At 40.8% G+C, this 27,816-nt stretch overlaps 1 protein-coding gene across 1 annotated transcript in view; it reads right to left on the reverse strand.

Annotated features, from left to right (window-relative positions):
* clstn2a (calsyntenin 2a) overlaps positions 1–27,816 on the reverse strand; it is a 230,103-nt gene that overhangs the window by 39,691 nt on the left and 162,596 nt on the right. Inside the window, exons 5-9 of the mRNA XM_049598117.1 lie at positions 21,540–21,558; positions 21,101–21,250; positions 14,843–15,028; positions 13,760–14,017; positions 10,873–10,994 (exon numbers count right to left, since the gene is read on the reverse strand). Coding sequence (XP_049454074.1) covers positions 10,873–10,994; positions 13,760–14,017; positions 14,843–15,028; positions 21,101–21,250; positions 21,540–21,558 — 735 coding nt within the window. The remainder of the gene's footprint in view (positions 1–10,872; positions 10,995–13,759; positions 14,018–14,842; positions 15,029–21,100; positions 21,251–21,539; positions 21,559–27,816) is intronic.

A 27,816-nucleotide genomic window follows, 5' to 3' on the forward strand; every position in this document is an offset into this window, starting at 1 on the left:
AATGATTTGTATTGATTGGTGCATGAATTTACCTTGTATTCTAACATTTTTGCTATTGTCCTCCCCAAACATATTGATTGCTTACCTTCTGTGAATTTAGCATCCGCAAGATTATTTTAGGAAATCTCAAGCTTTGCCTTGAGGCACCACAACCCTCCTCTCCTCCTCTCCGCATCTTTCCCATTCCATACCCTTTATCTGAGCTACTTTCTTCAGTTTATCCTTCTCCTACTTTCCCCACCTCCACCTCATCACTCCTTCCTAACTTGCACCTCTCTTCTCTTTCTTTTTTCATCTCCTTTGTTCCTATTCACATTCCTCGCCTCTCCTCTGCCACTGTTGTGGCACTGCATTATTGATGCAAGCTTATTATGTGTCAGTGTGCTGGTAGGGAAAGACAAGGATAGTGAAAGAAAGAGAGAAAAAAAGAACAGTGAAGGAAAGAAAGGAAAAGAGCTTTGCTAACATGCTGAACAGTATGTATATAAAACAAATCTTGTCATACAAAAGCAGCTTATTCCTGTTTGGCAGACCTAAACCTAACGTAAGATGCAGCTGTCACGCAGGCCATATAACTCTCAACTGTAAGAAATAACGCTGAAGTTTTGTAATATAAGTTATGGTTCAGTACAGAATATGTTGATAAAGAGAAGCTATCTGCAAGAGCTTATTGAAGTCAGCGACGACTGAAAAAGCTAAACAAAGAGAGATGTGAGGCATGAGATTAAATAACATGACTGCCACTTCAAGTCAAAGGTCTGCTTTGAATGTGTGTTTTGCAGCAGGATTTTTTTGTAATCTCGTCTGTTGAATTGAAAACGAATTCTCAACAGTAACAACTTAATGCGGTGATATAATACCAGTGAATTATTTAAGTTGTACCAAAAGCCTCTTGTGCCTAAAGTAAAGATGGAAGTTAGAGATGGAGGAGAATAGACAAGCAGTGAGACAGATGTAGAGAGAGAGGTCGAGATGGAGGGAGAGAAAATGGGAAATAAAGAGATGTAAGAAACAAGCTGTCAATACATTAGTATGCTGACGGGATGCTTATGTCACTCAGCATGTCGGCTGAGTGGTCTATAAGTAGCAGATAGTGGCATTAAGCCCCTTGCCTATTACACACACACTCGTCTCACCACACACACTGCGAAAACATATACATCTAGTGAGATGCGACAGCTCTACATAAGGGTAAGACAGGAAGCGCCTAAAGCGGACAAAGTACAGCTGAGCTCTCAAATGAGGTCATTTGAAAAATAGAAGCCGGGAAAAAAATAAACACACACTGAAGATGTATAAGCTGGAGGCGATGCTCAATATCTTCTCTGTTGCTCTTTGTCTTTTTCTGTTTTGCTCTCACAGAAAAGTGAACAAATGTGTGTTCCATCATCACCAGTTTCTGCTCTTTTATACTAAAGTACGCTGCATATTGAGTTCTTGTAAGAGTGGCTTGCAAAATTAGAGTGATTCAAAGCAAATGGTACCAACCCAGAAAATTATGATAGCACTACCAGAGAACACATGATGAAAGAAATTATGGATTTGTGGGAGGATTCCACACAACAACAACTGTGTCATTTTAGAAAGATGTTTTGAAAATGCCCTCTGACAATTAACAGATCACTGAAAGGAGCAGCGTGTATGATTTAGTGGCATCTAGAGGTGAGGACTGCAACCATCTGAAACTTCTCCCATGTGTTCATTGTTCAGGAGGTTTTTACCTGGAGCTGAATTATCTTTAGAGGCCTCTTCCTCTCCAAAGCATACAGGCTGGCCTATTTAAACCGGTAAAAACACTGAATAAAGCAGTTTCCAGTCAGTGTTTTCCTACCACATTTTGCTCATCGCAGATCACCTGCTAATGCGTGTGCACATTTTTCTTTGATAACTTGATGTGTGCTCATCTTTTTCACTGACAACTTCAGATCCAGATAATCAGGAGGTTTTTACTGAGAGCCAAATTACCTACTGCAGTGATGTGGGCGCTGTGCCGGACTGTTGTGGTGAAGAGGGAGCTGAGCCAGAAGGCAAAGCTTTCAATTTAGTCAGTGGCGGTTCTAGCCTAAATGACGCCCTGAGTGACACCCCCCTATGGCACCCACCCACCCCCCCCCCCGGGTTTTTACTGGTCCATCTACGTCCCATTCCTCACCTATGGTCATGAGCTCTGGGTAGTGACTGATGAAATGAAATCACAGATACAAGCAGCTGAAATGAGTTTCCTCTGTTGGGTGGCTGGGCTCAGCCTTAGAGATAGGGTAAGGAGCTCGGACATCTGGAGGGAGCTTTGAGTAGAGCCGCTGCTCCTTCATGTCAAAAGGGGTCAGTTGAGGTGGTTCGGGCATCTGATCAGGATGCCTCCTGGGCGCCCCCAGCTGGAGGTGTTTTGGGCATGTCCCACTGGCAGGAGGCCACGGGGCAGATCCAGAACAGGCTGGAGGGATTACATATCTCACCTGGCCTGGGAACACACCTCGAGGTCCCCCAGGAGGAGCTGGAACGTGCTGCTGGGGAGAGGGACGTCTGGGGTGCTTTGCTTGGCCTGCTGCTAGGGATGGGCAGCACAAGCAAAAACACTATTCGAAAATCGTGGCAACTATTCATCATTAAATGCCTGAACATACTCGGGTGGAACGGACTCCACAGAGGTCCGCGCAGACTTAAAGTGGACGTCTGCAAGCCCTGTTCGCGCAAAGCTCCGTGCACCAGTGACTGCTCGGCATGTATTTTTCACATTGCGGGGATTTTTCACGGACAACTACAACGCGGAAGTGCGCTCGACTATGGAAGCCCGAATGACTGCAGACGTTCCTCGCGGAGTCCGTTCTGCTTATAGTACGCCCGAGTATGTTCGGGCCTTAAAGCCCGAATGACTGCGGACATTCCTCGCGGAGTAGTAGTCTCTGCATGTTTCTCCTGCTGGTAGAAGAGCATCAAACTAGCTGGTAGCTCATCTCACACCGCTGTAGCAATCCTATACTGCCATCGTTCGGCGAATAGTAATAGTCGCATTAAAAAAATCGATTTTTCAAAAATAAAACGACTATTCGAAATTTGAAAATCGTGACCCATCCCTACCTGCTGCCCCCATGACCCGGCCCCGGATTCGCAATGAAAAAGGATGGATGGAATGGATGGTCTCTTGCTCTCAAATACAAACAGACCCAGTGATTTAAAGCAGTAAAAACATAGATGTTGTTCAGTCAGTCACGACAGGTTTGTCTGTTCTGGGCTACTCTAGAAATATGGTGATGCAACATGGCGATCTCAGTGGATTAGGACCTGCTCACTATGTAGCCTAGTGTGGTAAACAAACATGTCCCTCTTGCACTCTCATTACTGATGCTTTTTGCTCTGACCTTTAAAATCGAGCTCTAATGTGCTCCAATAAACTGATAACTGCATTCTAAACATTATAAGCACTGATCAATTACAAATAAATTTAACTGAACTGAAACATTTATCAGTTAGTCTCTCGTGCTTGAGGTGAAACTAAATCACCCTCTGAATAGGCACTTCAATCTCTTCCTGGTATCTACAACAAACAGGCAGAGAAGCGACACACTCACACACAGACACACACACACACAACGCCACCAACACCATCCAATTAATCTCCTCAGAAACAAAGGGAGGCTTCTAATCAACACAAGACAGAGAACAAGCCATGGCACAACAAGCATGGTAATAGCAGGCAGATAAGGCAGATAATTGTAGATGCTGTACAGACAAGCAACGAGGGTGATTTTGTACTACTCCAACATTCAGTCCCTCCAATCCAGCTCTGACATAAATGATAAATAACAGGGTTCTGCAGCTGTTTCCTGCAGTGTAATTGGCAAAATTGGGAAGCTTATCTGTGATTCACAACACGTGATCCGTTCTGTCAATAGTACAGTTATCGTGAATTACTGCAAAACAGCTGCCAACACAAATAAATCTTTGGCCCTTGACTAATCTTTTAAAAAAAAAATAAAAATAAAAAAAAAAATCTCTGAGGTGAGAAATGTGAGAAAAATACTGTGTTTGTCTCAACCCTCCTCTTCTGTTAACATAGATTTTTTACTACTCTATCTATAAGGACCCTGCTGTGAGTAAATAACACCTCATTTGTAAGGGTTTAAATCAATGCCACATCCCACTTACTCTTGTTCTTTATCTTACTATGCAGGGCAAACTTAGAAGACTGTTCAAACTTGAACTGTAGGTATAGTATAAAAAGGCCCAGACAGTGAATAATGGCTTTTTCTTTATTCACTTTTTCCACTTAACTTCTGTTTTGTGTGACTTTGTTTGCATGCATTACCCATCCTTACCGTTTTTGGCTTACAGGACAATATAAAGAATGAATCTTGATTTGTATACCACTTAGCCCTTACACATCCATTTTGCACATTCACCTATAAGGGTAGGGTGTCCCAACTCTTGTTGGGATAGAGTGGTAAAGTGTTAGGGATACATGTAGGGCTGCCCCCTAACAGTCGACCAAATGTCAGTCAACCAGAACGGTCATTAGCAGAATTTCATTGGTCGCGTAGTCGGAAAAAAGAAACAAACAAATTTTTAAAAAAAATGTGAAGCTCTATCAGGTGCTGTGCCTTGTCAAAATAAATCAAGACCTATATGACTGCACCATGTGGGAATTCAATTTGAAAGGACAGACACAGGAAGAAGCCACGCTCAACAGTCAGACAGGAGACATGTTACAAACCAATCACAGCCGACAGATATCTTTCCCTTCTTCTGTAAATATTCAGTCTGATAAATATAGAAAAGTTGATCATGTTAGTGCAGAGCTACCCAGAGCTTTACATCTGTCCCACAGACGATATGCCTATACACACTTATAAACAGCGCCTGCAAGAGGATCAGCTTTGCAATCAGGTTTCAGGTAAATAGGTTATATGATGCTTGTTAAGGTTGCTTAGTAACCTCAGACACAACCTGCCAGGGCGCTCTTGAAAGCTGGCACAGAAAAGGCACAAGAGTAGCGCCAAGCGCCCGACCTCACATTTTCTACACGGTTAAAGACGCGGCATGTGTACGGCCCCTAATTTCCAGGGCTGGTACCTGCGGTTATTCCACAGGCTCGTTGATAACATGTCATGCAGGAAATCTAAAGTGTGGGATCATTTTGAGAAGGTGAAGGACGAACCCAAGGTGATATGTAAACTCATCTTCATTGGTCGACTACAAACATGACGTATCATCTGAAACATGGAAGTAGCTACATGCCCATTAGCCCGCAGCATCATTAACAGGCGGCTCGCTCAGTGTGTGACGTGCACTTGTAGATAAAATATAGGCCTATATTAATGAAGGTTCATTAGTACGGTTTTGTATTTCTCTGTAATGTAGCACAGTGTTAACAATGTTACTGATACTATTCTTTCTCACACCTTCAACTCAAACCATTGTGTTGCCCCGCCGTAATTTGTATAATTTAATAATTAAACTGATATCGTAAACATGCAGGCGACTAGTTGACTAATGGCCCTAAATGATGAATATTGGTCAACTAGGAATATTCTTAGTCAGGGGCAGCTTTTCTTAATAACAAGCATGACAAAATCATCTCTAGTATGATGATGTCTCTGAAGCTAACTAGCTAGCTAGCTATCATTCCATGGTTATTGCTGATTTGTGCATGACAGTCCCATATTCAGACATATTTCCATGTTGAATTCCCCACGTTTGATGGCATATGACGCCCAGATTTGACTTAAGTCCAGGAGCGAAGTTGCTGCACTTGTTGCCACTCTTCTAATGTCAGTGCAGACTGGCAGGGTAGGAGCACAGCTGCTAACGTTAGCCTGCAAAGCACTGTTAGTGGATTAGTCATGAAGCAGTGTTCTTTTACATTAGATGACTCATTGTGTGAAACATAAGTTCTGAACGAATCTTTTCTATCTCCATCTAAAAAATAGAAAATACCATTGTGACAGCATGAATAATGATGATGTATCTAGGTCTTGAAGGGTTTTCCCATTTCACAGGGGAAGTTTTCAACCAGTACCCTTTGTGACTCTGTTCCAAGTGGCAGAGGGACACTCGGAAATGAGGGGTAGGGGTAAAAATAAGAAATGGGTTTAGGCCTTTGATTGTGGGTGAACATCTTTTGAACTGATTCAAGGAGAGTGAAAGATGTGCTTGGAAGGAAGAGATCCATCCTCAACTCCATTATGAAGGATGAAAAAGAGGAAGGAAAACAGGCCTGTGTGTGTGTGTGTGTGTGTTTGTGAGTGTAGTCGTGCTGACATACACACTCACAAATCAGTAAGTGCTTTTGTGTGTGTGTGTGTGTGTGTGTGTGTGTGTGTGTGTGTGTGAAGGTTTCCGTCAGATGTGACATTCCTTCAGTGTGTTCGATCGACAGGGAAAATGGAAGCCTCTTTCTTTCACCCTCTCTTTGCCAGCTTCCTTTCATCCCTCTCTGCCCCTCCCCACTCGGGGTGAGAATTGCAAAATCAATAGAGCTAAATGGAGTTGCTGCGGAAGCCATTGAGTGTCCTTTCTAAGTGCTGGAGGAACAAGGACAGTAAGAAGCAGCTGTGACACCCCACAGTCACCTCTTCTCCTTCCTGCCTCCTTTTCAACAGTCTCCACAACTCTCTGAGCTTGTTCTCATTATCAACCACAAAGCACTGCAGAAACTCAAAGTATTAAATTACCTGCTGTTTAGTCTTGTTATTTTCTAGAGATACCGAACAAGGGAGAAAGAGACGTGTATTTCAAAAAGTAAGTAACACAATGTATAATGTAAAGAAATGTGTGGAAAATAGGTCACTGAGGCCAGATACTAAACTCACTTTCATTTTCCTGGCTTCACGATTTAGTTTGCTGCTTAACTTTTATTCATTCAGGAAGTTTTATTGAGTTCAAGATCTCTCTAACAAGAGAGACCAAAAACTCAGTCCAGTTGCCATAAAAAAACTGCTGGCATTGTACGTCTCTGTAAACCATGGACAAGTTACCGTTGGATGTTGCACAGCATTCGACTTGTCATAGCAGGAAAATCACAGGTACAACTAACAACATTAATAGTGGCTCTGTTCCTTTAACTGAGCTGCAGTGAAACCAGGAACTGGAGCTGGATCATCCGAATGGGATACAGCCTTAATAATGCTATTACATGTGTGTTTTTCCTGCTATGACATGTCAAAATGTCTGAAGACTAAAAAGCTATTTGATTAATATTTCATGTCCGCTGTTTAATACATGTTTGCAGCTACACGTTTTAAACTTTCAATACTATTCAATAGTTTTTGTTGAAAGCTGATCATGGTTTTAAGAACAACTGAGAAAACATAACCATATTGTTGGTTTTAGTTGGCAGTCATCAATTTAAAATGATAAAAAATGCATGTGCTTGCATTTGCAATTTAGTTTTATAGTCCACTAAACCTTCTGGCACCTTCAAAAAATAAATAAATAAATAAATAAATAAAAATATTATTTTAGTACAGGGCTGCAGCTGTTTTCAAGGACAATATATGGTTTGTTTGTTTTTTTTAAACATAAATTCCATGTGCTTCTCCACGGCATGCATCAGATTTTGATTTCAGTTTTTCAGTTTCAAAAAGAGGTGGTCTCTTCCCAGACTCACCATTTTGCACTGAGATGAGGCCACTGAAATAAGAGGTAGACAACATTTGTCTCTTGAAGGCAGTTGTCTAGCTCACAAGATGTAGACTGTACAGATGGTAACACACTCCCTGTGTGTAAATCCCCATTGCTGCGTGAAACTAGTCTTGCATAGCCCGACTTATCTCCACACTTCATTTTAGCACTGTGCATGAAACAACAACAACAATAACCTCCGATCTAACAACCTATACACTAAAACATCTAAACAGGTTTTGCCATTTTAATGCCAGTTCCCTATTGACACTATTTTGCGATGGCACCATCACTGCATCCTGGGCTTAGTGTGGCCCAAGGTGATTGTGATTGATTTGAAGAAATACAAACAACCCATGTTATTTTTTCCTTGATGGCGACGGCAACGAGATGCGGTTCACAAGTGTACACTGTAACCTGTAAATTTTGGCTTGTAATTTAAGCTTTTCATCGACCTTCTCAACAATAAAATGATGAATATATCCCTCCAATACATAGTTTAGGCCCTTTTGGTTACTTCTCAATGACATCTGATCGTTATGTCCCCAAAAATCATCAATTGCCTCCTGCGAAATGCCGTGTACTGTGACACCTGCCATAGCGCTGGTCACTGAATGTTGATAGTTTGTCCGAGTGAGTGGAGGGGGGCGTGGCTTAGCCATAGGTCAATCATGATGTGTTCAGCGAGACCTTCCTCCAGCACTTGCACTGCACAAGATATGGCTGGCTATGAGAGACTATGAAAGCAGTAGCCTTTAGTCGATAGTTGTATGTTTCAACCAGTTTCACTTAAGTTCTGCTCTTTCCACCTGCATGTAAAACCACTGTACCTGTTGCAGTAAAGTGCCTGATACGTTCAAATATGCAGGAAGTCACGACCATAAAAATGCATACTGACCAATGGTCAATACATCAAACTTCAGTGTATATCACAGTTCAGTTATCAGTAGTTTCTTCTTTCAGTCTGCCAAATTGTGCTGCTATGATGTCATATACCTCATTAACCTCCAGTATTTCAGACCAGTTTCCATTTATATTTAATGAGAGTCTCTGCACAAGTGATTTGTACTGATGAGTAAGTCATCACGTATTCTCTTTGACTGCACTGCATGCTTCCTTTATGGTCCTTCACAAGATCCAACTTAAGGAGCAAATGGGATTCCTGTCATGTACTGTATGTGTATGTTTTGGAGAGGAGGAGAAAGAGAATAAGTGAAAGATAATAAGAAACAGAGAACAAGGAAGCAGGACTGAAATAGAACTCTAGAGTCTTGAGGTTGTTTGCTTGTTTGCTAAGAAAACTCAGCAGTCTGCTGCTTGGCTGCCCTTCTCTTTGTCACATCCACCTCCGTGGGCCTCGGGAGGAAAGAACACTGGACTGAGAAAAACACTTTTCAATCTACCTTTGACCTAGAACAAACAACCACCTGGTTGGAAGGTACACACCAGCACCAGCAGAGATAGTGCCAGGGAAACGCACTGGGATGTGTGCATGCACACAATGAATGACTGCACCACACAAAAGACCTCAGCCTTGTGTGTCATTTTTCCATCAAAGATAAAAAATATGATATAATTGGACAAATCCATTTTAAAAGTAGTCATTAAAGTAGAGGCATATGCTGATGCATGGTCACACAGTCACGAGCACACATACAGGAAAAAAACAAATCTCTTATAATCTGCTTAGTGAGCAAAACTCCTACGAGCCTGCTGTAATTACGAAGCATTTTTTTAATAATTTTAGTATGAGGTGGACATATGCTGTATCCCAAGGGTAAACAATTAGATTAGATTTACATCAACCATCCATTATTATGGAGCTGAGGAGAGTCTGTGGGAAGGGGAGATTCCTGAGCAACAGTTTATTGCCTTATCATGAAAATAATTTTGACTCCGGGGACTTTCTTTTCTTTTTACAGTAGGATTTTCTCTACTCAGTGACCGGCCTGGTGAGCTAGAGTGACTGGACGCCCTTCAGCCGGATGATTCTCATTCAAGCGTCCACCTCACTGTGGTGTCCTTGAGCAAGATTTTTCAGCTCCACAGTCACTGGTCTCACGCTGCATCGTAATGTCTTTAAAGGAACAGTGTGTAAGTTTTAGTGGCATCTAATGTTGAGGATTGCAGATTGCAACCAGCTGAGACTTCTCCCGTATTCTACGTGTGAACTCCAGGTAAGAAGGTATTTAGCAGGAGCAAAATTATCCACAGATGTCCTCCTCTCCAAAACAAACGGACCTGGTGAATCAATCTGATAAAAACACTGAATAAAGAAGTGTCACATAAAAAAAATCAGTGTTTTTTTAATGCTGTCTGTCTTGACACAGAGGGACTGCTAACTACGGTGGCCGACACAAAAACACAAATGTTCCTGTCTAGAGCCAGTGTTTGATTTGTCTGTTCAGAGCAAGTGTAGACACATGGCACTGCAACATGGCGGACTCTGTGGATGAGGACCCGCTCCCTATGTAGGAACAGCTCATTCTGAGGTCACAAAAACACAACTTATTTTTTTAGGTGCTTATACACTAAAGAAAATAACTTAATATAATCCATTTCTGCCAATATATCCCGCTCAAACGTACACACTGGACTTTTAAGCATGGGGTAAAAAAAATGGATGTCACTTTGAGGACTAAACCTTAAAATTCGTATGTTCTGAAAAAACACCTGCTCGCTGTGCATAATGTTTTGTGAATTTCAGGGGGTGATTAACCACCATTGTGTAGATCTGCGGGATAATTACAGTAGGAAAAGCACTGTGCAATATACAGAGAGAAAAATAAGTATTATCATATGTATCTTCCTGGCTGAAGCAACTTCATATGGTGCAATTTCTCCCTTTCAAAGGCTTTCTGTGGGACTGAAACAGTAACTTCACTGCAAATTAGTTCAACAACTCTCCAGAACTGCATGACAGATAATAGAGATCTGCTGCTGGGTGAGCTATTACCCATAACTAAACAGACTTTCCACTTTGGGTCTATGTGTGTGTGCGTGTGTGTGTGTGTGCATGCACGTGTGTGCGTATGAAAACAGTGTCTTCTACCCTCTTATCTCCTGCAGTGAGCAGAAGAAAGTGATGGAGGGCCTGCGGTAATTAGAATGGAGAGCCTCTCCTTTCACTACACAAATAATGATAGCCCTTCACCTGCTGTAGAAAATCACCCTGAATCTATGCTTGCACTCAAATAGGACACAGACAAGCACACACATAGACACATACACACACACAAACACACTCCTCACCTGCTCCAGTTTCCAGTGGAACTCGGCAGGCCTGAAAGTGTCGACCTGAGTGAAATCTCTCCTGAGCAGGAATACCAGGCGGCAGTTGTGGACGTACAGAGAGTAATGGTGGCGGTTCATTTCTGCAACGGGAAGATCACAAACATGCGTGGTCACATACTGACATAAATGCATGCACGCAGCTCAACATATGTCAACATTATGAAGTGCATAAATCAACAAGCCCTCCACTTTGAGGACATTAAACCGATGCACCTGCTCCTTTAGCTTTTCCTATTGATTTCTTTCTGTAACCATCCAAAAAATGTCACACAGCCCAGCTGTGTCAAAGACTGAACTCTTTCCAGTTACCTCAAATTGGTTCTCCACATACAAAACACAGCTGTCAGCAAGACAGAAAGGGTCCAGTGAGTGTGGTCACAGAGTGCAGGCTGCTGGTATGTCTATTTGGTGGAGTATCGACTAGTGTCTGTATGAGATGGCAATGAAAGGTGAGTCCCACTTGCTCTGCTTTTATAGTACACTGACTCAGTCTGAGGTGGGATGAGGTGTGCAACAGATTCTCCACAATAATGAGCCATTGCTCATCTTTTTTGGCTTTAGTGTTATAAAATGGCAACAGATGTTTGTCATTTCCTGCCTGTAAAACTGCAGTTCAAAACAGCATCTAAGCAATATTGTGAAATGTCAAGATTATTCAGTTTGTAATAATAAAGTTAACGGAGAGCTTTCATACACTTCTAAGATGTGGGGAAAAAAGGTGTTTACATTTGTTGTTTTACCATTTCACTTCAGGCTGAGAGATAAGTCAATATTAACATTTATTGTCATTTTTGCCAAAATCTGTCACAATATTTGTGTTTTGTTTTTGTGTGAAATAGTAAAGAAGCATTTTATTCACAGTAGGGGGATGAATCTAAGGCTACATCCACACTAATACCTTTTCATTTTAAGACGAAAACAATCTCTCCAAAATATTGATGTATTGCTTCTGAATATTTGAAAAGGTGTCAACACTCATGTTCTCCAGTATCGATACTATTGATACTACTTTTTGTTTTTTACTTGCACTTTTTTTTTTTTTTTTAATGTATTCAAATCTCAGACACTTCTGAATACGTGCACTACCACAAGGATATTGTTTTGATTACTGTAAAAAGGTTTAATTATTATTAATGTTAACTACAGTCATTTTAAATTTTAGGCCCTCAGTGTCAATTTTGCCCCCCCAAAAAGGTATTGAATGTTGATATTTTTCAAGGTTCTGTATTGGAGTTATAAATTCCACTATTATGGCAACACTGCCGTACACACAAGTGTTGTCGCACCATACCAAAATTAATCTTCGTCCATACTAACATGCCTAAAAAGGCATATTACATGACCATCCATTCAGTGTAAACAGGAAACAGATTGTCTAATCTGTGGTTGTTTGCTTATTTATAGAAATACCACATAGATGGCAGAAAGTAAAGACCAGTGATTTCTGCGCTTGGACCAATGACGAGGTGGAACAGTTACATGTGAATATAAGGAGGTCAAGGCAGCAGAAAACATATTCAGAGTCGCTGTGAAGCAAATACAGCATCATATTATACTTGAGGCCGACTCCACTACATGTACTTGTTTTTCATAATCTGCTTGTAATTCAATACTATTTGTTTGTGTTTTATCTGTGTAATTTGTAACTGTGCTTCATACTTGCTGCTGCCTATCTTGGCCAGGTCTCCCTTGAAAAAGAGGTTGTTAATCTCAATGGGATCTTCCTGGTTAAATAAAGGTTAATAAATAATATTAGAGTGGTACCAGAAGCATTAGCCATTGCTGGAGGAAGCCATGGCAATGGGAAAGGAGTATTACACAAGAAAAATAAAATCACAAAAGGTATGTTGGCCAAGCTATGATGTTTTGGCTAAACAGTTGTGACTGATAAGGCCAAAATGGAAAGCAAACATGGGTGTCTGTGTTATCATTTTCAAAAGTCTCAATTTCCGTCCAACCCTGGAGTTTTCAAACTGAAACAAGGTCAGTATCTTTTTCAGTCTCTGTTTTAGGGGTTCAAAACGTTTGAGTAGTAAACGTAGCAATAGTTATGCATCTTTAAACTAAAACCTACTAGTGTGGAAGAAGCCTAAGCATAACTTTTGATCTTCTGATAAATAATTTAGCAATCATACTGACATGTTGCTATCAAGACGTAAAGCTTTAATAACTATAATTATTGTTAGTGTTAGTATAATGAGAGTTACTTTGCCCTTGTTTCCCGTCTTTGATGTCACCAGGCTGATGTTTCCTGTCTTTGATGTCACCAGGCTCAGCCAGATGAGTGATGGGATACAAGACATGGGTGTCTTTTTTTTTTTACACAGTTTTGGTGATCTGGCCTTCACACTTAGCCTTCTGGTACCACTCACATCCTTAAGCCAAACAGTTGCAAATGAAAAAAGGGTTTATAAGATTCTGATGGTTTAACACGAACCACTCTGCAGTTTTGCATTACAAGATCAGACTACACATTTCGTAAGCTAATAAGCCATCTGTGAGACCATTGTGAGAGCGTGCAATGTGCAGATGGCTCGCTTAATTACACAGTTCAGGCAGCTCGGTTTAGACATGCAGTGGGGAAAAAGTTTAAAGTTTCAAAGACCATTTGCCATTGTGGGCTTCAGTTTTGCCCTAATCTTGTTGTTTTTGACCATGTTATGGTCATACTATGTTTAAAATGCTGAGGACAAGTCAAAACTGCGAAATGTCTGAGCAAAAGAAGCCAAGAGTCTCATAGTTTCCTTATAAAGAAAACTGATGTGAAAAATAAATTTTCTCCTAACATGTCAGACAGAGGAAATGAATTTCTTAACAGTGAGTATGTGTGAAATTGTCTCCTCACCGGTCTTGTCAGAGTTACACAGTAAGGTTTCCTTCTCAGCTCTGAGTCCTGGACTGGGCCCGTGTTTCATCCACGTTGCTATGGTGAACTGGTCCGTTAGGTTCTGGGGCACCACGTGATCTGGAACATTAGCAGCCTGTCGTCCGTCGAATCTGTAGATGAGGTCACTGTCTCGGCCGCTGTCAGTCAGCAGAGACGCTGTCCAGTTTGTGGAAGGGCTGGGAGCAGGAAGGAGGTCGGTGCTGCCTGATGCTGCACCTTGATGTGCCAATCAGAGAACACGACACTGTCAAGACGGCTGCACAGAAAATCAACCTGCGGAGAAACTGCCTCTCCACAACTTTCTTCTTTCTCTTCCTTTATACCAGAAGTTAGCAGATATCAGTTCATGACCTAATGTTGTTTTTTCATGTCAGAATTATGGATTAAACAAATGTAACTGTGAATCAGTGAATGTTTAGAAAGGGTTGTTGATAACATCGAGCATGGTTACTAAGTGAATCTGCTTGAATTAAATATGTATTTGATTTCCACAGGCAACATAAACCATGTACACAGTTTAAAATAAGATTTGCGTGGGCCTTATACTGTTAATGCAGTGAGGCTCCACTTCACTCACATCAAACATAATATGGCAACTTCAAAGTATGTTTTGAGAGCAAATAATTGAAGTTGAAAATAACTGATTTTGACTTTTGTTCTTCCTAAACAATAAACTGATTCCTGAATTTCTCAGCATAAATATTCTGTACGTGTAATGTTTTACATGTAGATATGTTACAGGGTATAACTTGAAGCAATAATAAACACGTCACAGCCTGTATATTTAATTCAAAATTAAAAAAATAAGTTTCAAAATAGTTTCCAGGCTTGAAATGGCACACCGGAAATTGGTATATTAAGAGAGGCTATAATGTCAAGAGGTAATTTCTGCTTTAAATTAAAGTTTTCCTTGTCTCTTATTACCATTACCGCCCTGTGTGCTCTCACAGTCCCCAATTCTTAAATAGCACCTCACTATTTTTAACAAATCATTTCATGGAACTTCTGCCTCTGAAACTAATTTATTTTCTCTCCACTTACCACAGAGTTTCTGCAGAGATTTCTCAGAGTAGGTTTCCCGGTCACAGCCCTTCCCAATGTGATTAGTCTGTAGCTCTACCATCGCCTTCACGCCAGACAGGGGACCGCCACATGTTTCCAAGTGCATCTTGGGAAACAGCTGCCTGCTTCCAGTCCCTGGCTCATAGTCCACCCGCTTGTTCCAACCTTTAAGGGTCACAATTTGTTTAGTATTTTGTTTAGTCGTGACATTACGGGTAATCTAGTATCACACAGTTAACAATGGTTGTTTTTAGTAACATATATTAAGTATTTTTTCACATTGCATAACAAAATACATCAAACATTATTCCATTCTTACTTTATCTGAAATGAAACCTGATGAGTAGTTCATTTTAGATCTCATAGTAGTTCTCTCAATAAATTGATCTTACAAACACTGGGATATCGAAGCATCACATTGGTTGTGGTTTCACTGCGGCGTGGGGATAACATGAGATATTTCTGTCTGACCCGTCTCTTGCAGCTGACACCACACTTTGTACTCCACCTCACATATTTTAAGAAACAGTAGGTATTTGATGGTGAGAGGGGCTGCCTTTGATATTTGTCTTCTCTGAAACAACCACAGGTTCACCACTAACCTTTCATTTTGTACTACAATACTTCACTTTAGATCAGCCTCTCTGTGTGTGGAGGTGATTTTGGCCTTTGTATTAAGTAATACTTCACATCCCTCAATGACCATTTGGTTATGAATTACTCATCACAAAGAACAAAAAATCCAAAAGCCAACCACAACAGCAAAACTATATCAAAACATCTGTTAACGTGCAGTTTAATCCAAGTCTCATTTATCCAGTCGTATGTTCAGTGCTTCCCAAAGGCATGCATTTTTGCTAAAACTGGAATTTTAAAAGCACTTTTGCATAAACAGTCTCAGGCATAGACTAGTAGCACGTCTGCATTGTTTGTCAGTGGTTCCCAACTGGTGGGTCGTGGTCAAAAAGTGGGTCACAGGTCCAATCTGAATGGACCGCGAGTGACAGGCAAATGTGTCTGTCAATATCCAGGACAGAGCTTTTAATTTGAAGTGCTGCTTCCCTCTGTAGACTAAGTGACTGACAGACAGCTACTTGACAGAGACAGCAAATGAGCTTGAGAACATGGTCAAATGCAAGTATGACGCTGAATGTGTTAAACTGTGTGGACCTTGATCTAACAACTAATCTGGACCCCATGACTGGACAAGTCAGGAACTACTGGTTTATGTGTTTTAAATAATAATGTTTTAACAAAAAATTTATTTTTAAACAAACAAACACATCTGTTTTAGTATATTTATATCTTTAAACATTGTTCACTGTAGGATGCACAAATGTCTCGCTGCTAACATTGTTATTAGACCTGTCCACAGAGATGTAAGAAATAACATTTAGGTTATGCTATAGGTGGTTTATGGTTTCATAATGAGCCTGTGGGTCTTCAAAGAATGACAGGCAACCACACAGGCTTGATATTGACTCAGTGATTTCCTGCCCTGTGTCGTGTCAAAAGGAGACCGAAAGGGCTGGTAACATGACAGGAGGAGCTGACCTCCTTGTAACTGTCAGTACTGTTGCCAGGTGTTATATTTTCATTACCCAGGTGTTATATCTATCCACAATGTTCGAGAACTCATGAATCGCAGTGGAGAAAGGGATTCACGAGCATGATCATGTACAGGACTGTGAATGTGCACACGCTTGTGTGTGTAGGCGGACACCTGGCAGCTCTTTCCAAGCCTACAGAATATAATATCAAGTCTCCTGAGACAAGAAGAGAGGCGGACTGCGATCAGGTCGGCAAGGAGGAGTGAGAGGTGAGGTGGAGCAAGACGTATTTAGCCTCTATTTATGCCAGAGAGCCTTCTTCAAAAAAAGAGCTGCAGACGCACTGCTGACCTTTACACACACATGATAAATAAGGTTGTGTACAAAAGACTTGATGTTTGAATGCATAATTGCATTATGTTTTATTCATGGCTTTAAAGCTACTATGGGTTAATGGTTTTACAACAGGATTATGCAGTAAGGCCTCTTTTATGAGCCAAAAATTGCAAAGAATCATGCAACATTAATGAGGATATTAGCCGGGTACGATAGCAAGTGCTCCTTTGTGATTCAAATACTGCAAGTCGATAGCCCCGTGGTACCATCTGGATCTCAGAAACGATTGAATTTTTCTTCCCCCAAAGAGCAAGATCTTGAAGATCCAGCTGCTGTTTTGTTGTCAATGGTTTTATTTTCTGTAAATCGGTATGTTTTTGATCAAAAGCTGAACATGCCCCCTCTTTTCTTGAGTATTTTCCTTTTCAGGCATACTGTGCTGAAATCAGTGGCCCTCAGAGCTCTGCTGCACATGAAGATGACATTTACATAAAGTTGAATGCCGGACAACTTTCTCAACACTGCACTGACTCTCTGTCCACCTCCACCCCTCTGTGATGTGCACTGACATTTCCCTCAACGAGTGTCCCTAAAGCCTAAACAACTGGCATTCACGTCGTTTTCATTGCTCTCTTTGCACTAATGGATCTTGTCTGTAACATCAAGCATTTCCTCTTAAATTATCTTCTCTCATCATATAGCACACAATTACATGATGTTATTAGACATGGGGTGAGACATCAAACATGTGACTTAGCATTAGGGTAGCTGAAAAACATCCATTAAACCATCATGTGTAATTACACCATGGCCATGCAATACAGTATTCAGACCTTTATATGTTGTTCCAGTCAACAGACTGATTTACTCTAAACCAAAGATACTGACTGTCATGGTAAGAGTGATTTTCTCAGTGTGTTTAGATACATGGAAATAATGCATATGGAGGAGGTGAAATCAATTATTTAAAGGTATACTATGCAGGAATTATCGGTAACTGTTTGTAAACAGAATCACCAAACCCAGCTTTGTCTGCTTGCCGCTTTACCTCGCTATATATGTATCCTGTATGCTTGTGTTGGCTGGCTCTCCTTACAATTTTGCAGAGTGTTCATTGGCACTCTCTTGTTTAGAAAGCTATTCTTGGCCTACTTCCAGCATACTTACGTGTGTACATTAAAAGCAAAAAATTGAAAATGGCTATCTATTCTCAGAACATGTTTTTACTGTCTGCACCTAGGGTACACTCAGAGTTTTGCAAGCTAGCATTTATGTATGCAGCTCCTTATATGTGGAATCTTTAAGTCCTCTTGGCCGTTTCAAAGTACCATTGCCAGATTTTTGTACACAATCTCCTATATGCCGATATCACGGTGACCTTAGGTGGTCTTTGTATTGGTGTAGTTGCCCTTTTTTTGCATTTTTATGGTTCACTTCTAGTATATATTAACATACTTGTGGGCTTTTCTTTGTAGTAATCTTATTTCATGTTTCACATTTCTTGTTTTGGAGCTGTACATCTTTATTCTGAAGTTTTGTTCTGTGTCTGTTTGTAATTTATGTTGCTGCCTGACTTTGCCAGGACACTCTGGAAAAGGAGATTTTTAATCTTAAAAGGGTTGGTTAGATTAAAAAGAAAAAAGTGTTTTTCCAATGCTGTATCCAAGATTTCTGTAGCTTTCTCTTGGATGTGTTCTGCTTGTAACTACCTTTTTATAATGACCCAACCACACCTACACGCTGTGCCCATAAATGTCCAGATCACAGCAAATAAGAAGGAAATAAAAAAAAATCCAAGCAGAGGTCAGGGTCTCTGCAGATAAATACATACTCAATACTTTTGTATGAGTCTATATCATACATTAGTTCATTCTTACTTTATGTGAAATGAAACCTGATGAGTAGTTCATTTTAAACAGCTGACTAAATTGACCTTACAAACACACTGGGATATCGAAGCATCACGTTGGTTGTGGTTTCACTGCGGTGTGGGGATAACATGAGATACTTCTGTCTCACCCGTCTCTTGCAGCTGACACCACACTTTGTACTCCACCTCACATATTTTAAGAAACAGTAGGTATTTGATGTTGAGAAGGGCTGCCTTTGATATTTGTCTTCTCTGAGACAACCACAGGTTCACCACTAACCTTTCACTTGGTACTACAATACTTCTCTTTAGACCAGCCTCTCTGTGTGTGGAGTAATACTTCACATCCCTAAATGACCATTTGGTCATGAATCACAAAGAAAAGTACAAAGAATCCAAAAACCAACATCAACAGCAAAACTATATCAAAACATCTGTTAACACTATCACATAAAACGTCAGTTTAATCCAAGTCTTATTTATCCAGTCGTATGTTCAGTACCTTTTTTGGTTAATTATATATCTTCGAATAGCTCAACAGTATTATTATGATTATTATCACAAACAAATGTATCTGACTCCAAACCACACAGTGTCACAGTTTTGTAGCAATCAAGTATTTTGTGCATCACAGTATTGCTTAAAAGTGAATTTAATGACACAGCCATATTTGGAAACTTCACCATGTTGGATAAAGTTTATTCTGACTGGCTGAAGTTATTCTCAAGTCAGATTTCGTCATATATACAACCACTATAGAAGTTTTTATATACCCCCCACATGCAGAGCCCCTGTAGCTCAGGGCTTAAGAGGCCACCCATGTAGAGCTTTGATTCTCTGCCCAAACGTGATTGGGCCCAACCTTACCTGCTGGGTTTGGGCCAGGCCGAAATTTCTCAACATTCCCTTGAGCTTGAATCAGGACAGGTTCTTGCCAATTTCCTGGTCTAAGAGTGTGTCATTTCCATGTGAATCAACAAACAGTTAAGTTTCACTTTCAAAGCGCTCGGTGCTCTTACGCTCCAAGAGTGTGGTGCTCTTAACCCAACTATATATTCCAACAGCGCCCTGACCTCGTAAACAGCCACTCTGAGCACCAGAGTGGCTGTTTACGAGCACACCCTGTGACACAAACATCTGTTACTGCACTGAAAAGACTTGTGTTGACAAGTTTTTAATGAATGTTTAAATATTAAAAAACTAAATACATTTACAGTGGAAATTCAGGTTTTTAATCAGGCTTGGGCCCAAAACTGCTCCCATAATTTGGGCTCAGGTCAGGCTTGAACAGATCAAAGCTCTACACTGGCTAACTCAACTTGCTTTGTCTTGGGGCCACTTTTGCAAAATGACAGGAGGCTGGGGACCAGTTAATAAAGAATGATTAATAATATTTATCAATATATGATGCATTCTGGCACCTTATTTACACTCACAACACAAAATTACTTCATATCTGTTTTCATCTTGAATAAGAAAATGGGCCAGATTTAGCCCACGCACCATAAATTGAGTATCACTGCTTTACACACGAGCCACATCTGTGGTTTGAGTCCAGCCGGAACCCTTTGTTGTCCCTCTCTCTCCTTCGTTTCCTTTGTTTCCTGTGGATGTGTGTAATGATGCCCCAAAAAAAAAAAAAAAGGGAAAAAAAAAAAAAAGCCATCCACATGAGTTTTGGTGTTTGTAGAAACTGGCAAAAAAAGAAGCAAATTTGGTCCATGATTAAACAGTTTTGTATCATCCTTGGCTACGCTTCCTTTGGAGCTTTGTAATAATATGATGAGAGTGAATGAAACCGGTAAGGGGATCTGTTTGTAGATTTAAAAACAGCTCTACTCACTCTGATGTTTTAGAGACGTGCTTTCTGATAATGAAACCGCAGCTTTGCAGGAGACTGTGGTTTTACTGACTAACTGTGATTTTTTTAAAGACTGTAAGACCAACCACCACCTCTCTCGATTACCATAAGTTTATTTCTCTCTATCCTCCCTCGAGTTGCCTGTTCATTGGGGCTCTTTCTTTATCTCTTCCTTCCTCTGTTTCCCCTCTCCCCTCTTATCTGTCTCTGTCTTCCTCTTTCATTCCTGTGTGAGCTTGACTCCTGAGATGCTGTCAGTGCTGACAGGTGAAGCAGCAGGGGAAACGGGCTGGCTCGAATGCCAAGCTGCTAGCATGTTAAAGGAGAAAAAAAAAACGCACTCCAGTCAACTTCCCCTCTGGAGTTTTTTGTCAGGTCTTCTGATTTCCTCGAGAGACGTTCATTCTAAAATGAGATAGAGTTCCCTTGAGGGAAAGGATATGCTAAAAAACTGCACCGTCTGCTTCAATTTTGATGGTGCTGCTTTATATTTAAGCACGTTTAAACAATATGCCAGTGCACTTTATACCAGCATAGTAATGAGTACATTTCTGTCAATTATTACCAGGTATATTAAGGCATTGTGAGAGCATTTCAGTGGCTGTCTCTTTATCTCTGACCTTGCCATCCTGGTTTGCAGACAGGCTTGACATCAATATGCACAGCCACATCTTCCTTTGCTCTCTTCTGACCACAGTCAAAGGCCGTCACCATAATCTTGTAGCTTTGCTGCTTGTCATAGCTCAGCCGCTCTGTGTTTCTGATGTTACCTGAGAGGACACAAAGAAAGGAAATGTAATTATGATTATTCACTGACAGAGAAAAAAAGGAGACGCTACGCTTATTTGACAATAATAAAGCAAGAAACACTTTCCACTGAGCAATAAGTGAAACTGACTTTGTAATAAAGAAGCTGCTCCTTGAAAACAAACAGAACTCTTTGTATTTATTGAAGCCTTTTACTGGAAGCTCAAGGTCCAGTAACCTTGTATCGCATTTGAATATCAAAGCCTCTCTGTAAACAGACAATGTACAATTACAATGATGGATTATCCTCACCTGTCACCAGGGTAACAGTCTAAGAGCAGTGTGAGATGGAGGAGATGCTACAGGCCTGTGGGTTTTCACAAACACGCCTTAAGGAAGGTGATATTCTGAGGTTACTATCATGTAAGAGTCCAACCCACAGATGGCTAACTTTAATGGGTGTTTAATAGTGTTTTTTACGGTAATGTTCTAACTTTCACATTGATAAAGGGCCTTTTTGAATATTTTGTTGGTCAGCTACTGATTGACATTCACCCATGTGTATATCAACTATTTCTGACATCATCACATTTGTATTTTCAGATTAGTTTAAGGGTGCCTTCACACCTGCGCTGTGAGTTCTGTTTTAATAAAAGAATTATGGAGCACTTGATCGGATAGTCTGGCTCGTTTGGGCTGGTGTGGAGCTGTCAATCAAACCCTTGTGTGGACCAATCAACCACCAGTGCAGTGCAGTTCGTTTGTGGCGTTAAAGGAGATGAACCGACCACAGGATTTTATGATAGCAGACATGTGATTTTAGCATGATTTCAAAAGAAACTACACACAAAATATGTCTGCAGTCTTAGAACTGACCTGCATAATGTATATGACATATTTATGCAATTGGTAACCATGGTGACATGTATGCAGGTCAGCGCTAGAAGCTGTTAAAACTGCTGTGGTATCTGACTCAGATTTCTTTGTGAGTTAATTAACTCCAGTGAAAAGTATGTGGCAGCGATCCCACAGTAATTAGCCCTGAATTACATGTGGTTGATTTGCAGCCTACTAATAATGCTCATAGCCAGTTATTTCTTGGGGAGCTCTTTGTGACACCAAAGAACATGAATACACACATCAGAAGCATTAAAGTGCTGCATAAACTTCTGTCTGTCATAAAGTTCAGGGAGGAGCCAAATGCAGAGTAACAAGTTTTAACAAAAAAGGCGAGCTTAAATGCAGCTGATAAAAAAAACATCTGGTATAGGTGGCAGATAAATTAAAGAACCAAAACTAAACTGAAAACAAATCCGGATAATACAATGACCTCAAATCCAAAATCCAAACAGAAGCAGGGAATGACACCAAGAACACAGGGGTGAGCACAGGAATCAACACAGGAATGAAAGCAAGATGAATGCAGGATGAACTGATCAGGAACAAAGGGAAACCCACAGGTATATATACACAGAAAGCTAATCATAAGAACGAGACACAGGTGGAGTAGGGGGACACAAAAGGAGGGAAATGGAGACTTACTAACAACAAGGGTGTGGAGGGGAACACTAGGCTGGAACAGACAAGACGAATACAGTGCAGGTGTGAAGGGAAGACTCTGGAAACAGGGAAGGACTAGTGAGACAGGTGTGACAGAAAGCAGACGGGAAAACATACAAAGACAGGAAGTAAAACTAGACACGACACATGAGGGGAGAATCTACAAAATAACACACGATGCGGAAAAAACATGAATGAATAACATGAAACAAGGAACACAAACAGTAATCTCCAAAACAAAAACCCAGGATCATGACACTGTCAGTCAATGGAATTTGATTTCCTGCACGTGGGTCCTGATGATGCAAGATGACAATCACCAAAACAGTCCAATCAACAACTTACATGTCCGTCAGTATAACTTTACGGTTACTCTTCTTGGTTCATTTGTAAAATGTCAGAGTGAACAGGAACTGGACAAGAACTAAATGCAACAATATTTTTTTTCCTCTTGGTGCGGACCAAATTAACTAAACAACAGATATAAAATCACCCTTATGCGGATGAATGAAATGGTAAATGCATTTTATTTATGTAGTGATTTTATCTTTTCTCTTTAGTGTTATAACTTTGTCTCTCATTCACACATACTGATGGCAGCAAGCTACCATGCCAGGTGCTGTCCAACCATCACTTTGATCAAACTGCTGACCCTGCAATGAGTCAGGAAACAGATTTTACCTCCTAAGCCACAGCTGCCCTGAATTGTTTACCTGCATTTTCTAAGCAAACTTGCTTACCTCAGACTTTAACTACAGGGATGAATAAAGTGTCACAAATTAAGTTTTATATATTTATTTTTTTAGCTTATCAATATCTCTCTGCTCTGTTGTGGCTTCTGTCCTTTCTATGTGCTGTGTGACTGTCCTTTCATCTGAGGGCTGCCTTAAAAATACTTATTTTCTGCATATATTCACGGGTGAATGCTACTTTCAAAATTACATGCATACATTTTCTTATCCTGCTCCGAAACTGGGTTTTTTCTGGCACCATTTGGTACATTTATCCCTCCATCTCTAAGATCTTGTCGTTGTGTTATGATGTAACTTTCCATTTAATTTCGCAAAAACTATACAGTTAAGTCAGGATCAGGGTCATGCTGAACAGGATTAAATGGTTTTTATCATATAAGGAATTCTTTGGTGACATATTTAACAAGACTTATTGATATATGATGTGTAATAAAATATTGCTCTGCCCTTAATGGCTGCTCTAAGTACTCGTATGGTAACAGCATGAACAGACAAACATCAAAAATCCAACAGCAGCTGGGTTGACCAGGTTTCACACGATCAGGCCAGCTGTTTTGTATTTTCGTCCGTGTGCTGTCAGTGTCCTCTTCTCATTCCGCAATGTTATAAATCCGGTTTTCATTGTGTGAGAAGAGATAGACGTGAGTGTGAGAAAAGTATTATCTATGTGAGTCTTACGGTCAATGCATGAGAGTTGGCAGCCCTACACAACATATCGTCTGTGCCAAGTTACCAGAGTATGTAGAGCTGAGGAGTATGTGCACAGCTCAAATTTTACGTGCATTCCTGTGAACATGCACGTGGTATTTCGAGCCCTGCTATTGTATTAACGTCACTGTTGTGGAGCTGGACTCCACAGCTGGTTGAGATAAGTGATGCAACATCTCCAACTTGAGAAACTAAAGCCTTTTTTAAATAGGAATTGTGCAAATTTGCAGGAAAGCCCAATCAGTCTTCTTTCAGCATTCTTCGTTTGTGAGGGCAAGGAGGGCATGCAATTCCTTGTCTCCCCAGTTGCTCATCTTTACAGTGTCTTTTGGGTTTGCGTTTCCCTCTTGCTACTAGTACTAGCATTCCTGCTATCAGCTGTTTCCTGTTTATCCGCCGCCAGTAGGTCGCACTTGTGGCGTCATCAATAGCCCATCCCACAAGTCATCAACAGCTCCTCCCGTGGCTGAAGGGCACCTTGTTCTTTTTAAACCAAAAAGGTCCCGCCAATATGTTTACCCTATGAGGTGAAAAATTTGGCACCTCAGATCAACTCGCCAATCCGGCTCTGTGTGTCTAAACGCTCGCAGCTTGCCCAACATTCGCCACAAAATCTGGCAGTGTAAAGGGGGCTTAAGATTCATTAAATGGCTCTTCTGATAAATTTACGAGAATTTGGAATCTATTTTTGGAATATATAAAGTCTAGACTCTAAACCCCAACTTAATTTATAACTCCATGTGAAGTAAGTCATATTCACTTATTAATTAAAAAAAAAAAAAAAATTACAATGGAGTCAATATGAGCATTAGAATTGCTTGACGTTGTGATAGCCAAACATCTGTCCACAGTGAGATCCTTAATTTTGTGTGCTGACTCCAATAGTTAGTTTGTAGGCTGTTTACAGATTTTGATACAAGATAAAACAAGACAGAACTTTATCTATCTCGAGGGAAACTGCAGTGCATGCAAAATAGAAAAACTAGAGAACAATCAGGTGCAAACAAAGCACAAACCAATATATACAAAGAGGTCGAGCCTGGTGGGTAAGGAAGATCGTGCCTTTACGGTAGCTGCTCCAAAGCTTTGGTATAGCCTTCCACTCTCAATTAAATCCTCCCCCTCTACTGACACTTTCAAGACAATTCTTAAAACGTACATGTTTTCAATGGCCTCTGGTTGTTTGTAGTGGTTTTAAAGGGATAGTGCACCCAAAAATTAAAATTCAGCCATTATCTACTCACCCATATGCCGATGGAGGCCCTGGTGAAGTTTTAGAGTCCTTACATCCCTTGTGGAGATCGGCGGGTGGAGCGAATAGCACACCTAATGGCAGACGGCGCCCCAGACTAACGTCCAAGAACACAAAATTGAATCCACAAAGTATCTCCATACTGCTGATCCATAGTGATCCAAGTGTGCTGCAGCCGCGACATAAAAAGTTGTTTGGAAAAACGTCATATCAACTCTGCTTTTAGCCTCACTGTAGCCTGCAGCTCTGACTGCTTCTCTGTGCTCTGCGTTCACGTGTGCACGCCTGCACGAGACCAGCGAAAGCATGAGCTTTGCTCACCCGTGTTTACATCACGTGACACGTGCACCGCAGGGGGAGACAATGGTAGCCACAATCGCTAAAAGATAATTTGCACTACGGTCTTTTAGCCAAGGACAGCCCAACATGTCTGAAGACTTTGAAATTGAGGAGGAACAGCATTTCTTTGTTGAGCTGTATTTGTTTGAGCCCGAGTATACTGGACGGAACTCAGGCTACTGGACGAAGCAGCCGCCGCAGCTCATGAGCCTCATCCAGCCACAGAATACCGGAGTCAAGCACTGGAAACCTGGTGGTGTAGTTGTCTCAAATGCAAAGCAATGCCAACGGATGAGGAAAGTCTTTGCTGCTCAGACTGGGAATTGGCGATGCCTGCACTTGGGAATCTGGACATCAGTACTGACGAGACTGTTGCTCTTCAGAGATCACCGATCACCCTGAGCGCGCACACGTGAACGCGGAGTACAGAGAAGCAGTCAGAGCTGCAGGCTACAATGAGGCTAAAAACAGAGTTGATATGACGTTTTTCCAAACAACTTTTTATGTCGTGGCTGCAGCACACTTGGATCACTATGGATCAGCAGTATGGAGATACTTTGTGGATTCAATTTTGTGTTCTTGGACGTTAGTCTGGGGCGCCGTCTGCCATTAGGTGTGCTATCCGCTCCACCCGCTGATCTCTGCAAGGCATGTAAGGACTCTAAAACTTCACCAGGGCCTCCATCGGCATATGGGTGAGTAGATAATGGCTGAATTTTCATTTTTGGGTGCATTATCCCTTTAATATTTTAGTATTTTATGATCTTTTCACGTTTGTAATTGTAATTGTACCGGCTTTATTCTGTTTCATATTTGTGTGCATTTTATATTGCTATATATTTGTGTGTCATTCTTTTAACTTGGTGCAGCACTTTGGTCAACTGCGGTTGTTTTTAAATGTGCTATATAAATGAACTTGATTTGATGCCTAAAACAGGTTACCAGTATGTGAACATGCTAGAGCAGGTTGGCATTGCAGCATACAATATGGCCATGTTCATTTGTCTTCTGATTCCAACTGAACCCAAAGTTTAAGATAAGGTACAGAAACCTACTGGTCTTGCTTCATGAGACTGGCCCAAGGTGGAGTGAGGTCTATTCAACTGTGGCCACCAAGCTTATGGTTGGATATTTGCCAAAAACACACACACAAATAACCACACAAACAGAGGGAGAAAGAGAGAGACTCCAGAGTATCTTAACTGATCACTGGATATTTTAGAAATTAGATGCCATATACACAACCTTATTAGTACAGAGTTGCAGCTGTTTGATTCTAAAGGCAAAAGCTTGCTATCTGACTCATTAACAACTTTTATAGTAGTGTAATATTTTTATTTGTCTAATCAAAATGAATTTATATAAGGGATAATTTCAGGGTGTTTCATCTTGTATCTAAAGACTAAGCTCGGCCAGTTATGTGTGGGTGGAAAATTACAGTATTAAAATTATAAATATACTGTATATAATAATTATATAATGAGCTGTAAAACTGCAAAAGTGTGTAGATCCACATGCTTCGAGGAGGCGAGTAAGCGCAAAAAATATTAGGACTAAATTGATTCACTTGGGATTACATTCCAGAAAGACTGGTTGCATCAATCCTACATATGTTTCACTGACTGAGCTAAATGTTAACAATGCAACAGAGAGGTGCATGAAGTCTTTACTGTCGTGTTCAACAATGACAGCTACAGAGTGAGATGATGGTTGCAACGAATGCTGTACATCTCGAAGAGCATCAAAGCAGAACAGCACTAAAATATTTTCCAGTCGGTGATTAAACACATTATTTATATGTGAGGCAGATACAGATGTTCCTCGTGATAAACAGCAGGCTTCAAAACAATGTCATATTCTTAGTCCGTCAAAGATTTTTCGCATCAGTCACTGCCATCACAGTCTGTCTCCGGACCGATGAGGACAACTGAAGCTATTTTTGTTGTTTGCATCTGGAGGCTTGGCTGTATGAAAGGCT

This window comes from Epinephelus fuscoguttatus, linkage group LG15 (genome assembly GCF_011397635.1).
Source record: "Epinephelus fuscoguttatus linkage group LG15, E.fuscoguttatus.final_Chr_v1".
Lineage (NCBI taxonomy): Eukaryota > Metazoa > Chordata > Actinopteri > Perciformes > Serranidae > Epinephelus > Epinephelus fuscoguttatus.